Source organism: Lontra canadensis, unplaced genomic scaffold (genome assembly GCF_010015895.1).
Source record: "Lontra canadensis isolate GAN:19392208 unplaced genomic scaffold, GSC_riverotter_1.0 scaffold56, whole genome shotgun sequence".
NCBI lineage: Eukaryota > Metazoa > Chordata > Mammalia > Carnivora > Mustelidae > Lontra > Lontra canadensis.
The window spans coordinates 11,506,405-11,523,621 of NW_022631050.1; the positions used below are offsets into that span (position 1 = coordinate 11,506,405).

Genomic DNA, 17,217 nt, shown 5'->3' on the forward strand with positions numbered 1-17,217 from the left:
GCTGTTCTAGCATGGATTTCTTTTCCTGGCCCCCCATTGCTCATGGTCACTGCAAAAATGCTGAAACTGTCCCATTGCTACTTCTGTAGTCAGTGTTCTCAATAAGAACATTGATATCTAAGCCAAAGATACTTATCATAGTTCCTCAAGAAATGCCTCCAGGTACCAGAGAAAGACTGCGGGCTCTAGAGCCTACATTTACCATCCAAATGGAAGCCTCCTCCTTCTCCACACTGTGCTATTACACATGCCACACAGCTTCGGGGTCTCCTTCAGCCTCCATCTACGCTTTCTCTCTCCTCAGGCTGAGACAGGCACCTTTTCGAACGGGGACTTTTAATCTCCTTCATTCACCCTTCATCCTTCAATTCTGAGTGTCCCTTGTTCCTACTCTCACCTTTTACCCTAATTCAAATATTCTCTTTCTGGTCTGGGTCTGGACATGTCTGAATCTCCGCTTGGACCATCGTTTAATTATGATAACTCTTATTAACTCCATACAAGGGGAGGGGTTGGATGAAAACAGAGAGAATAAGGCAGAGAAAGCTGTGATGTGTACCTGGAGTGGAATCGCACTTAATGGAGACTACTCCTTGCATTAATGGGAGTGTTGATAGAGAGACAATCACTTGGTTGTATAGCATGAAACAGAACACAGCAATGATACACGAAAAGTCCAGTAATTCACTACTGAAACATCTCCCTGACTGAAATTCTTTCTCTACAGTCATTCTCTTGTCTTTTTGCAGACTATATTAATTGTCCTTTTTCAGGCTATATTAATTGATTTCTGAAAATTCACACTAAATAAAACAATTGTTCCTACATTTGATGTTTCAGAACTGAAAAAAAAAAAATGTTTCTAATGTTGTCAGTTGACGATCTGGAGCTATCAGCTTGATTTCAGAATTTCTTCATATGGAGGTGGGGGGTCTAAAGTGCCAAAACATGGAGCAGGACACATTTCAGGGTTTTGAGTTTGAAGGTGAATTCCAACAGTTGGATTCACAGCCACTTCTGTCCCTGGAAAGAGAAAAATGGGGACTTGTAATCTTTCTAGTCAGCATAAAACAGAAGTACATGAACTGCCTAATAAAATCTGGCATTTCTTGGATCACTGGAGCAACAGAAAATTATTTGTGCCCTTGAGAAAAAATTTACAACCATCCTGCTCTCTCTAAAGTGATAGTTTAGTCACTATAGCAAGGAAATTTGCTCTCATGAAGAGATGATATCATCACTGACTAACCCATCAAGAAGCATTTACAATTTAAAGGCCGAAAGTAGGGAGAATGCCCTTTTTGGTAGACTGGAAGACAAGATTCCTATAAATACTAACAGTATTTTAGCTAATGTTTCCATCATGGGAAAGGCAAATTTCAATAGAAATATTTAAGCGTAATGTCTGAACTTCATTATTTCATATTTATGCTCTGCAAACTAAGCAAGTGTAATTAATTAAACATTTCTCTATGAGAACTAGTAAAAATGTTAACTTGTGAAAAGTTTGCATCTAAAGTACACATGCACAATAAAGGAAAAACCTGATCAAATTTTTAAAAATGCCTCGAAATAAAAATTTTGACTTTAAGATTATGCACACTGTAAGGTACTAAATATCAAAAACAAGCATTTTCTTCCTCAAACTGATCACTTTGAGAAACTATGTACTTATTCCCATAGCTCTTTTGGAAATCTCCTGTTAGTATTTCCTTGAAAGACTGCTACTGCTTTTGAGTTACAAGAACCAACAGTAACATTTCATAGCCACAATCCATATATTTTCCCCTACCTTGGTCTTTGTCTTGAAATGGTTTGATTGCTTCTTTTCTTTTCTTTTCTTTTAAAGATTTTATTTATTATTTATTTGACAGAGATCACAAGTAGGCAGAGAGGCAGGCAGAAAGAGGGGGAAGCAGTCTCCCTGCCAAGCAGAGAGCCCACCTCGGGGCTCCATTCCAGGGATCATGACCTGAGCTAAAGGCAGAGGCCCTAACCTACTGAGCCACCCAGGTGCCCTGATTGCTTCTTTTCAAAACAATGACTACTATAAATTCTAGTAACAACTCTAAATTCACCTTTAAAGAGGAGTGCCTGGTGTCTCAGTGGGTTAAGCCTCTGACTCTTGGTTTCAGCTCAGGTCATGATCTCAGGATCCTGGGATGGAGCCCTTTCAGGGGCTCCACACTCAGTGTGGAGTCCACTTGAGATTTTCTTCCTTTCTTCTTGCCCCTCTCCCTGCTCACATGCTCTCGCTCTGTCTCTCTCATCAATCAATCAATCAATCAATCAATCTTTTAAAAAAATACACCTTTAAAGAGAAAAAAAAAAATGTCCCTTGAACTAGATCTAGTTCTGTGACTACTTTTATATATTAAATATAATTGGAACATAACTATGTCATTCATTTACACAATGTACCTTTTTGTACTACAATGGCAGAGAGGAGGAGCTCCCTCATCTTTGGAGTATAGAATGATAGTGAACCCCTCATAGCATTGTATGGAAGAGTAAATGAGCCTAAAGATGTCAGGTGTTAGCACAGAACGTGGCACATGGTAAGTGCTCAATAAATGTGAGCTATTACTACTATTATGCTCTGAAACGAAAGTAGGTGAATGAAATGCTCCCTCTTTCCTTACCTAAAATGAGTCACAGAATATCTACCTGAAGAACATAAAGTTCAGAGAGGTAACACTTTGGAAACAATCCTAAAATAAGATAGGATCTGGGAGAGGTGAGGGAGAGAGGAGCTGGCATGTGAAGCCTGCTTCTTCTCTGTCCCTTCCCCAATTCAGAGCCCTTACGTTTCATCATTGATGAAAGATTAGTATTTCTATTTACCCAGAAGTACAAAAAAGGGAAGATTATCTCTGAAATTGTAGAAGAAATGGGGTCAGGAAGATTGGATCTCTGAAAGGCAGCATTATTGAGGAGATCAGTCCCTAAGATGAGTGGCCGCAGGAGGGGTGTCTCCGTGGGCACTCACCTCGCTGGCTTCTCAGGAATGGCATGGGACCTGTTTGCTGCCTTGCTGGGGCTAACAGGACCCAAGTCTGATCTACATAGGATGGAAATGGAGGCAATGTAGATTTTACAGTAATTTATTATTTTTAATAAGGAATATGGACAGATAGTGGTGGGGATCTTTTCTTTATGCTCTCAAATTCTCTCTTTCTAATGAACACTAGATTGTTTTTTCTGCCTCAAGCCTTTTGTCATCTCACCTACCAGACCCCAAACTTTTTCTTTTCATTATCCTTAAATGTCTTATTTTCTCACAAATAAGAGCTTTTACTCAGCGTCACAACCTTATGTTCAATGAAGACCTGTTTTCAGTAAACCAACAACAACAACAACAACAAAAAACAAAAACAAAAAAAAAGTTTGTTTATGGTCAACTTTACAGCTCCTTTGCCATTACTTATTTTTTCAAATACAGATTTAACACATAAACAAAACTATGAAACTAAAAATCTCAAAACTGTTTTCAAGTCACTTGTATTGTCTACCCATTCACCCTGTCTCACAGAACCAGATCCTTTAAAGTGAGAGCGCTGATTCTGATTTGGGGTACAGATGGGTGTGGAGAATTTGAATGATGTTCTCTTCTTTTCCCACCTCTACTAAAAATCTGTATACAGTCCTTTAAAACATCATTTCTGTGGCCCAGTGTGTGTTCTCTCCATTTATTAATTTGAGGGGGAAAATACCCTTCAAAATCTCCCATTTTCTGTGGACTTCTCAGATAAAAGGGATTCCAAAGGCATCATTAAAATAGGTAAGGTAAGGTAAGGCCATAAGAAAACATTAAAACAAGAAATGCTTGCCCCTAACACAGGTGCTGAGTTATTCTAGAACTGTTAGGGTTTGATGGCTGAGAGAAAGGGCAAGAGGTTCCAGAGATCACGTCACAGAGAACCCCACAGAGGAAGGTGTAGGGCATTGAACAGGTCCTTTCTGGGGGTACAGCAGTGATGCTAAGGGAAAACTGGATCCATGAGAGGAGCTGGGAGTGGGGAGGGGTGTTGGGTGATAACGGAAGAAGAGAAACTATCTGGGGGCTGGGTCCTGGAAGAGGAGGTGGGACTGAGGCAGAAAAAAGTAACATGACCTAGGGCTTGCATAAAATAAATCATTATTCATTTCATTCCTCAAAATACCTCCAACCTCCAACTGTAGATTCCTTCTCCTCTACTCTTCATCCTTCCCCTTTCCCTCCACCTTCCTGGCTTCCTTCTGGTCTCCCTCCCTTCCTCTTTCTCTAGCAGTTCTCGCTGTTTCTCCTTACTCTCCATGGGGATATTGGAGGGATTCTTTCCCCCTTTTGGACATGCTATGGACATAGAAACATAGATCCCATGAGAGAAGAGGAAAGACTGAGGAATCTGAGTACTAGATCAGTACTGTGAAAAGTCCTGCCTACTGGCACATGAGATGCAACAGGGGCCTGGGTATTTGTGTGAGATTCCCAAGGACCTTTCCCAGACAGAAATATCGTCGTGCATTGGGTGCGTTGGGCTGGCACACTGTTTATGAGGATCCCAAGCAAGTGTTTGTCTTTGTCTCTTGAATATTTCTAATCAAGATAATTGACAACCTGAGACATAATACTGCTGTCTGGTATTGTTAGTGGAAGAAATTTCCCATTTTATATATTTTAATAGCAGTAAATTTTAGTCCATCCCAGCTTTCCATATTCCATCAAAATTCTCCTCTTGGCTTGTCACGTGAGGGAAGCTTCCATGGGATCCTGAGAGTCAAACCTTGGACCCACTGGTCAGAAGAGCAGAGCTATTTCAACTAATAGATTCAGCAAATAGTGGCAATAGCATGAGATAATTTTTGAAGAAATAAAGTAAAGGTCTAGGAAGAACCCCAAGGTTAGTAAAGAAAATCTAGTCTAGCCATTAAAATGCTTTAAATGACCCATTTCCTACATTCAGGAGGGAATTCCTATCTTGTGCTCAAAGGTTGGCAGGGAGTCCAGAAACCTTATTTCATATTCTAATGTCACCAGTGTCTTTCAAGTGAGTTCTCATTTTCCTCTCCCTTCTGAACTTCGACAATGAGGAAGATCCTGAGGTACCACCCCACAACCATCAGTGTGGATGTGTGAATCTGGTGGAGACTGGACTCAACTCAAAGCTATGAGCACATACTTTGTGCTCAGTAGAGTAGAGTAGCCAATCTCTAAAGAGAGTTTGGCTCTTACCTCCTCTGTAGCCATAAAAAGGTCCTGTTGTGGTTCCCTCATTTTCCTTTTGGAGAAAACCTGCTTTTACAGAAATAAAAGGCAGGAAGAATCATTTGTCAGGAGAAATGAAAGTATAATGGGGATCCAGTGGGGGAAAGAAATCCAGTCAGGGTCTGGGTTTCAGACTGCCTTAAAATATTGACTCCCTGGAATTTACTTTCAGAAATTGCTAGGCAAGAAGATGTCACTAAAGATCACAGAGAATACCACTTCCTCAATTACTCCATTGTATTTTGCTTGGGAGGGGGAAAAACAGGAATGGGAGACATCTCCACATCAAAAACCATGCAAATGGCTGTTCACTGCCTCTAACGCTCTTCTGAGCATCCCTGAGAAAGGGTGGGAGATGGGTAGTGGGTGGGATAACCTAACACCCAGCTAGGCAAGGAAAAAAAAAAAAAAATAGGAATGGGCAGCTGAGCCTCTGGCCCTAGAATGGAAAGTAGCAAACAACAAAAATGAGTTTTGTAATATAACTTGAGCTAGAGGAGAGCTTTAAAGTTTCTTGAGCAACATAAGATTCAGAGAGATAGCAGTGGCATCAGGAAGGAACCAATGGAAGGAGAAAGGGACTGGGGATTCTGGAGAACAAAACCTACCTTTGAGGACTCACCCCGTGGAAACGCCTAGAGGTCTGAGATACAGGATCACTTAGAGGAAAGAATAAAGCGACCTGCCCTGATTTTCACTGGCTCCCTACCCTCAATAGTGGACAATTTGAAGTGTATTAGTTGACTTGCAGTAAAGATCTCTGTGGTATATTCATCCAGCATAGGGAGAAACGTATATAACATCTTCTGAGAGGAATAATAGCCGCTTTCCCAGGTTGGTATTTAGCAATGAGGAATAATATCTGAGAAGCCCCTAATTTAGTGCCTAATACTTGGTAGATGTGAAATAAATTGTGACTATATTTTTTTTAAATAATTTCTTCCCAAGTATATTCTTTTTCTGTCCACAATGACAGAGAATGCAATTCTAATGCCCTGCATTTGGTATGATTACATGCAGATTATTGCCATAATCTATCAGTTTTGACACCTTCTCTCCCAATCATACCTGTTCAGGCACATTCAGGCAAATCAAAAGCATATGTGTAAATCACCAAGCAGGAAATATAAAAACATCAGAAAAATGGGGATATAACTGTGGCACATACACTGCCTTAAAAATGATAACACTACAACTGGGTAGCTTGCTTACAATTAAGAAGAGAAGTTTTTAATGATTCAAGACAGTCTAGTAAAAGAGTCTTCTTCAGAAGGGCTAAGAAGACCAGAGTGGATTATCCTCCTTAAAAACTCAAGTCAAGTTGGAGGTATCATAATTACATTTATTTGTTAAATGCCTCAAGTTAAATAAATAAAAATAGACCAATGTGACCATGTTGACCCCTTTGACTAATACAATTTATAAGAATGTTGGTGGCCCTATTTCCTTCTATGCTCAATAGAAAGTGTTTGATTTTAGGCGAAAGATGATTTTTTAATTGGAGACTCTATCTTTCTGCAAATAACCATTTCTCAAATTGACATATGTTTCTTTTGTTAAATAATGACTTTTTAGAAAACCAATAGTTAATATAATCACTAAATCTTGAGTACCAAGTTTTGATATTAAAACATTTAGGTTTATTTTTACTCCATCTTTTATTTAGCTGTTAGTTTTCCCAGGGCTTTCCCTGTTCCATCCATTGAAAATCTTATGCTGGCCCAAGTTCCTGAAGTGCAGCTATTAATCTCTATGAAGCCCTCTTGAGGCCTCTATGTATGGTGTACAAGACAGCACCTCAGAGGGAGTTTCATGACAGATGGTTTGGTTGAGAACAATGCTTAACACAAAGAAATAATCTATGACCTGTGATCTCCCGGAAACCAGTAAGTGATAATTGTATTACCTACAACTAAGGCTGGCAGTTACAAATAACTCTAAAGCCTGGCTTCCCTCCATTGCTTACTCTCTCCTACAGACTGGAAAATAATAGGATGGGCGTCATTTTGGGGGTGGGAGTTGGAAACAGGCAGGATCAGGGTGCTGCCCCTGTGTCTGGGGAGAAAGGACATGAGCATTGACACCCGCCTGCCCAATTCCAAGTATTTCAGGCTATCCATTGGTAGCAGACAATCTGGAAAGTATGGTTCAATGCTACTGCAGATAAGTGAGGCATGGAGAACTTAGTAATGACACTATAGGAACACCAGGGCAGGACAGTTTGATATCAAAGGCTCGAAGAGGTTATTGTGTACCTTACACCTTACCCCTCCCTTGGAGTGACCAGCCCTGTGTATCTCTTCTCTTTTGCATGTTGACTGAACAAAAGGTTGAGGTTCTATTGCCATACTCAACTATGGGTCATTTCCCTAATTCACATTCTTTTTTTCTTTTCATGTCTCCTTTCTTCTGAAGTTTTCTCACTTAGACTCTCTCCCCATGGCATGCCTTTAGGTCTCCAATAAACCATGTCTTGTTCTCAGTTCACAAATTTGCTTTTCAAGAGGTTAGTTCTTCAATTCACCACAAACCATTAGGTTTCAAACGGGAAGTTTAGAATTGTGCAGACAGCTCACCATAAACGGGATCCAAGTCTCCAACAGCAAAAACAGCCATGGTGCGACTTGGGGATTCCATTCGGGGTCTCCTCAGCCAGCAGTGGAGGCAGAAGAACATGACTCCACAGAGAAGAGTCACCAGGAAAATCAGCAGCAAGAACCTGATGCCAAGAAGGAGCAGAGAAGGAGTGAGGTGGAGCATGCAGGGAGCTTAGGAACTCCTGGTGCTTCCTGGAAAGGGGGCAAGAGCTCCAGGAGACATGGTGCAAGAAATCTGTGAGGCCAAACTCTTTAAGCAATCCCCCACCACTACTCATATACTGTTGCTAAACTTGGAACACTTATGGTGCTCAGAGTGGGTCGATCTTGCCAGGGGCTGATGATCATTTCCTCTGGAAATTGAAGGTTATTCCAAGGAACAGTGTCTTTGTCCCTTAATTCATTCATCCATTATTCCTATCTTTCAGCCAGCCAGCCATACATTCAACTAGTAGTTAAGCAACTGAGGCAGTCTTAGATGTCGGGTGGGGCTGGGGATTTAAAGTAGACAAGACAGGATCTAACCACTTAATTGAGAGAACTAATAATGTTTGGTTTAAAAAATACAGAAGTCATGATGTAGAAGGTGTATAACTACTGTCTAACAGTTTCTGAAGGACAGCTTGTAAAAGGTAGAAGTCTTATTTTGAAGGTTTTTAAGAATTTTGAAATCAGTACTGGAGTCATTTAGGGAGATTTCAAAAGGAAAAACAATTATTTCATTGTCAAATTTCTCTAATTTGGGAATAAACTATTCCCAAAACAGTTTAAATTCCCTGTCACAGGAAGTACGTTAGTAAACACTAACCAAAAATCAGAACGTGATGTTTCCACATATATTTCATGACCTTTAAAATTTCCTTAACTCTATGATTTTATGTGCCATTTCTATTATTTAGGAAACAGAGTATATATACATCACCAAAGGTTTTATAACAAATTGGGGTTATCCTTACCAGATATACCAGTCACTTGTGTATCGATCTTTATAGTTTATGCACCTGTTGGTAAAAGAAGAAGAGTTAATGCCGGACCTCTGGATGGCCAAAACCTATTCTCTTGGACCATAATATTTCTTCTGACTGTACCTATTTTCCCAGAACAATCATGTACTCACTGTGTACCACCTCCCTGCACAATGAACCAAATGGTTGCAATATGCCCAGTTCATCCGGGACACTGAGAATACAGGTGAATGTGCAACTGTCACACATAGGCAATTTCATGGTCATAAGGTTTGATTCTAGAGTTAAGATGACAGTTGTGTATTGGGAAGATGGAGACTAACTTTTCAGGGGTAACTTGTCATAGATATTAGGTATGAAATTTCTTTAAAATGCAGATTCACCAGGGAAGGTTTATAATTTCTGTTAACCTTTAATATCTTGGTAGAGAATAGCCAGGCTGCAGACCTGGTTAGAGGAAAAGTTGGGAAAAGGGGGAAATGACTGAAAGTGGCTACACGTGCCATTTACCAAAGAATGTGACGTTGATTCTTTCAGTCAGGATGGTCAAACCAATTGAGTGTCTAGGCACAATGCAATCATTCCTGGGATAAGTTTTAAAACGTTTCCTCACACGAAAACAAAGTTCACAGTGAGATTTTCGGGAGGCTTAGCTAACCTAAACCACTTCTGCGCTATTTATCGCACAGTCCGTTGCTATGCCGGGCACCGGGAATGTAGGTGTGCCGATGGACTTTTTTCATACTTTGGTAAATGGGCATTGTCGAAGTATTCTGGGATTAAGCAGTCGAAACCTGTTCATCACAGCCCGGTAAGTCTGTGAGTTGGAGCTGTACTTAATCATGGCTACTTCAGTTTTTGTTAAAATAACACTCAGTACTTTTCAGCTTGAAAGCACTCATAACTGTCAGCTAATTTATTGCTCCCAGCCTCTCCAAGGAGACAGTGTGTCATGTTTATCATCGTTCTAGTCGGAAGTGACTTTTTAACATATGTAAAGTGTCAACGTAAAAATTTTACCCCAAACATTTAAGAGGAAAGTTAATCACCCAGGGAACATGCTTTTCGTTTTTTGTGTTGTAGGTTTTGTGTGTGTCTGTGTGTGTGTGTGTGTGTGTGTTTATTCACGTAAAGACACAGGTGCAAACGGCTGGGGAAATATGGCAGTTGAAGTATAATTTTAGAAGGCATCCTAAGACAAGCAATCATCGATAAAGGATTTTAAAAATAATTAATGAGACATCCTTATAAAGGAATGTTATCCAGTCATCAAGAAGATTCATACTTATCATCAAAAGCCTTGTGAAGTAAAATAACAAAGAAGGCTCAGTTCTACTTTGTATATTCTATTACATAAATGCGATGTTTTCACTAATTAGGTGTTTTGTAGTAGTATGCTCCTATACACCGAGTTACTAACAATGCTTTCTTCTCTTACAGTTGGTATCATGAGGCGCTTTATCTTTCCCACATTTCCATATTTTTTGAATATACATCACTTTTATAGTCATAAAAATTTTAAGTATTATATTAAAAAAATATAAATCTTAAACATACAGTATCCCACTGTAGACATAGGGACATTCTCTAGGTGTTCTAGCCCAACAAAAGAGTAGAAATTTCCTATTTGGGAAATTGAAAAGTAAGCGCATAATCAGGAGTGTGGATTGCTTCATCTCCCTCCATTAAAAATCTTTGCTTACCCTCTCAACATTTAAGAATAGACTTCATTCTTATCAAAATGTCAATTTTAAAGATTAACTACCTCAATTTGTTTCTCAGTTCTTTAAATTTTAAGCCACTCAGTATTTTTTTTTTTTTTTTGCCAGTGATAACAATTAACCAAATTGACTTCTCTTTTTGATCTTGTGCAATCACTGCTGGAGTTTCTGATATGCAGTAAATACAATGATCAAGAAGGAGTTAGCTGGACAAATGCAAAGTGATCATGGAATTTCCAAACTGTAGGCACGTTTGGGAGCATTTAGTTCACTCAGCAATTTACATACTCTACAACTGAAACCCAGAGTAGAGAAGTTGTGGAGATCACTAGCTGGTCAAAGAACTCAAACCAGATTACAAGTCTTCTGACTCTGTGTGCTTTCCTCCTTTCCCCACCATTATTTCCATGTCTTTTGCAAGATCAATTTTTAAAGATTTTTTTTTAATTCTTTTTTTTTTTTTTTCTTTTAAGTAGACTCCACACACAATGTGGGGCTTGAACTCAGAACCCTGAGATCAGGAGACGCATGCTCTACCAACTGAGCCAGCCAGCCAGGTGCTCCCTAAACAGATTTTTTTTTTTTTAATTTAAAAAAGCATCAGAACAATAACAATATTCTAATTGCTCAATTTTTTTTTAAACAAAGCCTTTTTTTTTTTAAGATTTTATTTATTCATTTGACAGACAGATCACAGTAGGCAGAGAAGCAGGCAGGAGAGAGGAGGAAGCAGGCTCCCCGCTGAGCAGAGAGCCCGATGTGGGGCTCGATCCTAGGACCCTGGGATCATGACCTGAGCCGAAAGCAGAAGCCTTAACCCACTAAGCCACCCAGGTGCCCCTAATTGCTCAAATTTTAAATGGAAGATATTCAGTGTAGGGAAAATTACATTTTTTAAAGTGAAGCAATTACTCAGAGATTTATATATTATTGGTCAAATTGGGATGATGCCAAAAACGAAAAACATTCAGGAGAAAAGAGAACCAGCTATGAAGCTTAAGGAAGACATTCCAGATCATGAGTGTTCTCTCGAAGTGGTTGCTGAAGGATTTTTTTCTGACTTTAGTGTAAAACTACTGCCCCCGAATGTTATGGAGATGATTTTTCCTCTACAGGGATGATTAGCCTAGTTGACCTTTATTATTCTTCTCAGCGCTGAGATTCTGTGGACCTAAGTCTAACTACAAATTCCTCAACTTGAAAAATTCGAGAAGAAAACTACAGAATTGCTCCAGTGGCTCCTTTGCTAGATTTACCCAGAATTTCCTGTGCCAGGCATTCTTCTAAACCAGTTATATAATTTCAGAGGAGATTAACTCACTTTCAGATTCACGATGCTATGAGGTAAGGTCACAATATTATAATCCTCATTGTACAACTGGGAAAATTCGGGCATGAAGTAACTTGCCCAAGATAACAAAGCTGCAAGTGGCCGAGTTGGGGTTCATGCCCAAATGGTCTGGCTGTGGAGAATGAGTCTTACTACCACGCAGCCCCACCACTGGGAAGAGGAAAAGCCAACTCTGACCTTAAATTACTATGGGGGGTACTGCCTGAATGCATTCAATATTCTGTGTTCCAAAATGCTTTAAAAATATTAGAAATACAAAAAGTAATAGAAATGAGAGCATGGAGGGTATCACACAAAGAGACTAAGCCAAGAGTGAGATCAGTTTTTAAATTGAATATAGTAAACCCCCTATGAAGAATTTAACCCAACTTGGGATCTGGCTTAAGCTTTCTAGAGGTTAATAGGATGAGAGAGAGACTTGGTTATATAGTATCCTCTAAAATTAACAAAATCATGCAGCATTACTCACCAGATGCACAACTATTCCTGGAGTAGACATTAGAGAAGAATTCAAACTATTGGGCTTTATGAAGAGGATTCTATTGGCAATGGGGACAACATTTTTCATATGCTCTTAGAATAAATGGAATAACAAATTTCATGGATCTTTTTCTTTTTTTAAATCATCCCTTAACGTAGGCAAAAGTGCATTTAGCTATAACAAACTGGGAGAGAGATGGGTGCTGTATCATATCACCTGGAGTGGTGGCTTGACCTCATTAATCCAAGGTAAATTGTATAGAATCTAGAAGAATAGATGAACCATATATCCTCAGGTATTTTACCCAGTGTATAATTTCATTTAACATTGGGCATACAATACAGCTTTATGGTGCAAATTTGTAATATATATATAGTGGTATAGTAGTACATATAGTACGCATATATGTATGGTACATATACATACTTTGTAGTGTAAAATTCTGGTTCAGGAGTCAGTCCTGGGTCCAAATCCAAGCTCTGCTTTTTACTTGCTTACTCTCGAGCAAAACACTTAACTTCCTCGAGTCAGGTAAGTTGGTGAGATATCCAGAATCTATTAATGCAATTAATTGATAAAATCCTGTGGATGTATGATCATATTTATGATTTGTAAGTTACTCTACTTATGAATATATATGTACATCAGTGTATCAGTGTACTTGCTTATTCTGAGGAGGGAAAAGGATTGGGCTGTAATGGGGAGGCTCTATCTAGTTTTTTTCATATACTAAATTACTTATAATATTTAAATTTTATACAAAGACAGCCTAGCAATGCATTGTTCATACTAATGAAAAGCCATTATCAAATAAATTGAGTAGTTCAGATCAGAAAAAATAGTTTGGGTTTGAAAAAAAATAAAGAAAACTAATCATCTCTCAAATACCTTGTAGTGGCAAAAGATTTGGCATCTATCTTCAGTACAAATACTTACCTAATATCACCTCTCTGCAATACCAGCTACTTTCTTTCCCTCTCTTTTTATTTTCTGCTAGGCAGAAAATAAATTTATAATGCTAGGCATTATATTTGAGGTAGTCTCTTCTTTCATTCAAAAGCAGTGGTATTAATGACAAACACAGTAGACACTTGTATGCAAAGTGAGGTAGCTAAAAAAAAAAATTGTACTTCAGAACTAGCTGAAGCCCTGCATTACTTTGCTACTGACTTTGGGTCTCAGTTTCTTCCCCTAAAAAGGAGACCAGTAGCCTCAGTGACTGGAAAGTCCACTTATCAAGGTCCTCTGTAGCGTATTTTCCTGTTCTATTGATCATCAAAGAATGAGATTCAATATTTATGATCATCTTGATTGAATAATTAGATTCAACATTTATGATCTTTTCCAGTTATAAATTTCTGTATTCTATTATGCTGGGTCAAAGATAGGAGATGACTGGGCAAGATGAGGCAGCTAGGAGGTCCAGAGTTAGGTAAGTACATCAGGCATGAAAAATTCCATCATGTTATAAACACCAGAAGACTGAAAAAGGGGAGTCCAAAATCAACACAAAGAAAGAGCAATGGAGAGTCAGCCATGCCAGAGCTGGAAGAAGAGCACAGACATAAAGCACAGATGATCAATAATGAGATGATCCACCAAAGCAGGTGAATGGTTCCAGGGCCAAGGAAGACATTCCACATAGCACGGCCTCTTCATCTGGAGGCAGCGCCCAGGCCATGAGACTTTGGCCTTGAGGGTGACAGGTAATAATAATTGAAAAGAGCCACCTGGTCATCAGGGCTGCACCGAGAAGGCCGTGCTTGGCAGACATGCTTTTCTGACACTTGCATTAAGTCACAGTGCATTACAGCTCTTATTAATCATCATCAGCATTATTAATGGCACCTTCTCCCCCAAGTCCAGAATAGAATTCTGGGAACCATTAAGTTGACAGTCCCCAAAGTGAGAAAATTGAGTCAGTTATTCTCATAACGTATATCAAATGCATTTTGAAATGTACACAAAATACGGGTGAGAATCTTTGTCAGGTGGCTTATATTTGAAACCGAATACCCAGAAAATGGTGGCCCACCAACACTGTGACTTCCAAGTGGGGGTGCGGATGAAGATGACATCTTTGTGAGACTGAAGAACCCTTGCTACCACTCTGGTGGAGAATGCAGTGAGCAAAAATACCTAGAAATCAATGAGGCTCCTTATATTTGCCAAAACTAATCATAATGAAAGTGTCTCTTTTCCTGCTTTTAGAAAAATTGAGCCATTTGCATTTAAAAACAATTTGCTCTTACTTTTCTTGCATGATTATAATCATCATTTGAGACTCATTTGGGGCTTCTCAAATGACTTGAGCCTTTTTTTATTCTTTGAATTTTGAAAATGCTAAATAAAAACATGAAGCCTCTTGCTATTTACTTACATTTCACTTTCTTCACATGGTGGGTCCGAGAGCACCAACTGAAACACATGTTTAGGACAATAAAATCCAAACATCTCATCAGTCTAATCCTTTAATACAAACAGCGCTTAGAGACAATGTGGGTTTATATCATTCCGTTTGTTTTTTTAATTAAAAGCTCCATAGCAGAGTCCATTATTGGTGCACAGAATTTTAATTGAAAAAAAATCTCCCGGTAGATTCTCTAGCTCAGCAGTGACAGGAAATACATATTGTGAGCCAGATTCCTATCCGACAGTAGACGGATGTGAAAATGCCTTTTGTTCTTTCTATAGGCAGATATTGTTTGCTCGAAAGACCTTCCTTGCACCTTGCATTTTTTTGTTTTCACATTTTAGCTGGAGGAAGAAAGTTCATTATTTGTGGAGTATTATTTTCACACAAAGAAATCAAGTTCCTTATGTGAAAACAGAAGTCCATCCCATTAACATTAATGGGTGTTAAATACATGCATGAAGGAGTGACTTTAACTAGCTCCAAGGGGGGGAAGGTCCATTTAAAATTACATGACAGTCCTGTTGAGATTTACATGTGTGTCTTTACCAAAGAAGGGAGAAAAGGTAGTAAACTTGATTGCTTTGTTTTAAATGACCCAAACCATCAGCATTTCAACATAATTATCCTAGTTCTTTGTGTTGAGCCTTACCGGTTAAAATAACACATCACAGAGGAAAGAAAGTACTCTGTTCTAGAGGTTTTGTTTGCAGGTTTGTTTTTCCCTTAAAATGAGACGCTTTCCAGGGACAATGAGAAAATCTTTACATGTCATTCATAGGTGGCTCTTAAACTTGGGTTAATGAGATCAGTGAAGTATTTATTATCCTAGAGTATACCATGCAAATATGAATACAAGTATGAAGTTACAAAATTTAAAATGATAAGCTCGAGGATTTTTGTGAAATATATCTTTCTCCCCCCTTTAATCTCAAATGCATCTTCTTCGGCACCTTATATTTTACTCCACCAAGTTTATCTAGGCAAAGAGATTTGTTGAGTTGCAGATGGAGCCATGAATTGGCCATCAGAGAGCATGGTAATGAACAATTTATAAGCCCAGAAAATGAGTTGCACTCTCTTTCGCTCGAATGCAGCAAATAGATTTGCATACTAACAGAGAGGAAAATGAACATTCAAATTTTGTCCATAAAGAAAGTTTATTTATGAGTAGATGAAATCATTAGGGAACCAGCTTAACAGATAAATAAAGTCTGCATTTCACTTTCAAGTCACTCCCTAGTCTCCTGTGCTGCACCCTACCTAGCGAGGAGTCCACAGTCATCCATTATTCCTACCTCACTGCTGATGCATTAGCTGACGGACCTCGGGGTTATCACGAAATGATGAGCAGGACTGAAATCTTTCAGATACATTGCATTCAAGTAACACAGATACAGAGATGCAGGTATTAGTCTGAATGAGATGCTAAAAAAAGTAGAGGAACCAAAATAAACTCTAAGATGGGTCTGTCTGCGTTGCTCAGCACTGAGAAATGGGGAAGCCTCAAGGACAGTTGTAGGCAACAGTAAATATGTCTTAAATTAATCCTGCCACAGCATTTGGATTTATCAGCAGTAACTTTTATTTAGAAAAAAAATGCACAGCCTAGCAAAGTTAAGCAAAGATTATATTGTGTCATATTACTTCAATGGTAGTAGAACTAATAAAGAAGAAATAAGACTAATGACATGGACCATTTCGTCTTCTGTATTTCTCACCAGTAAATATGTAAGTCATAAGCTGGTGGTAACACCGTCTTAGAGGAAATCTTATAAATGTGAGAATAGTTAAGTTACCCAAAAAACAAATCTAGAACAAATCAGGTTCTTAGAGTACCCATGAAAATCTCTTCCCAAAAAGAGAGATGGTTACCTGGAATAGTGGCAAACACGAGGTTCCTGCTTTTGAGATCACTGAAGTAAAATTAAAAGGTCTGGGTCCCAACATACTTAAGGAACGAGCTGCTCGAAGCCAGTGGTTGGGCTTCTGTGTTGATCTCCCTCTTTCCTTGGAACTTGTTAGCCTCTAAGTTATGCTTCCCACCGAAGCACTCATTAATGATGCTCCTTGTGACTTTTAATGTGCACACTGGGGGGCAGGCATGTTGGGTGCGTGCTCACAGGTACTCAGAGTTCAAGGAATTTCAGTGTAAGGTCAGAACCCTGGTACTGTTTGTCAAGCCCTCAGAAGTCAGGGTTATACATGCTGACCTGCAAAACTAGCTGGCTGCTTAAATAACCTAGGGCATTCAAGAGCATGTTTTATTCTAGGGCATTTCTGGGATTTATACAGGATCTGCTACTTGGAATGTTTAATTTTCTTCCCTTTGTTGGTCCTTTACCTCTTCTTTTCCTACACATCATTTTCAGTCCCAGGTCTAACTCAACCTTGGGCATAAAGCTTTCCTTGTCTCATGATGATCGTGCCCTACTTTTAAA

The 17,217-nt window shown here is 39.0% G+C and overlaps 1 protein-coding gene across 1 annotated transcript; it reads right to left on the reverse strand.

The window, feature by feature from the left end:
- Positions 1 to 851: 851 nt before the first annotated feature.
- TMEM207 (transmembrane protein 207) lies at positions 852 to 16,760 on the reverse strand. Its single transcript, XM_032875376.1, has 5 exons — positions 16,652 to 16,760; positions 14,744 to 14,781; positions 8,802 to 8,846; positions 7,825 to 7,967; positions 852 to 1,023 (listed from the first exon to the last, which is right to left on the reverse strand). Exons 1-5 carry the CDS (start codon positions 16,724 to 16,726, stop codon positions 893 to 895), a joined length of 432 nt encoding a protein of 143 aa, XP_032731267.1. The 5' UTR covers positions 16,727 to 16,760; the 3' UTR covers positions 852 to 892.
- Between the last annotated feature and the right edge of the window lie 457 nt (positions 16,761 to 17,217).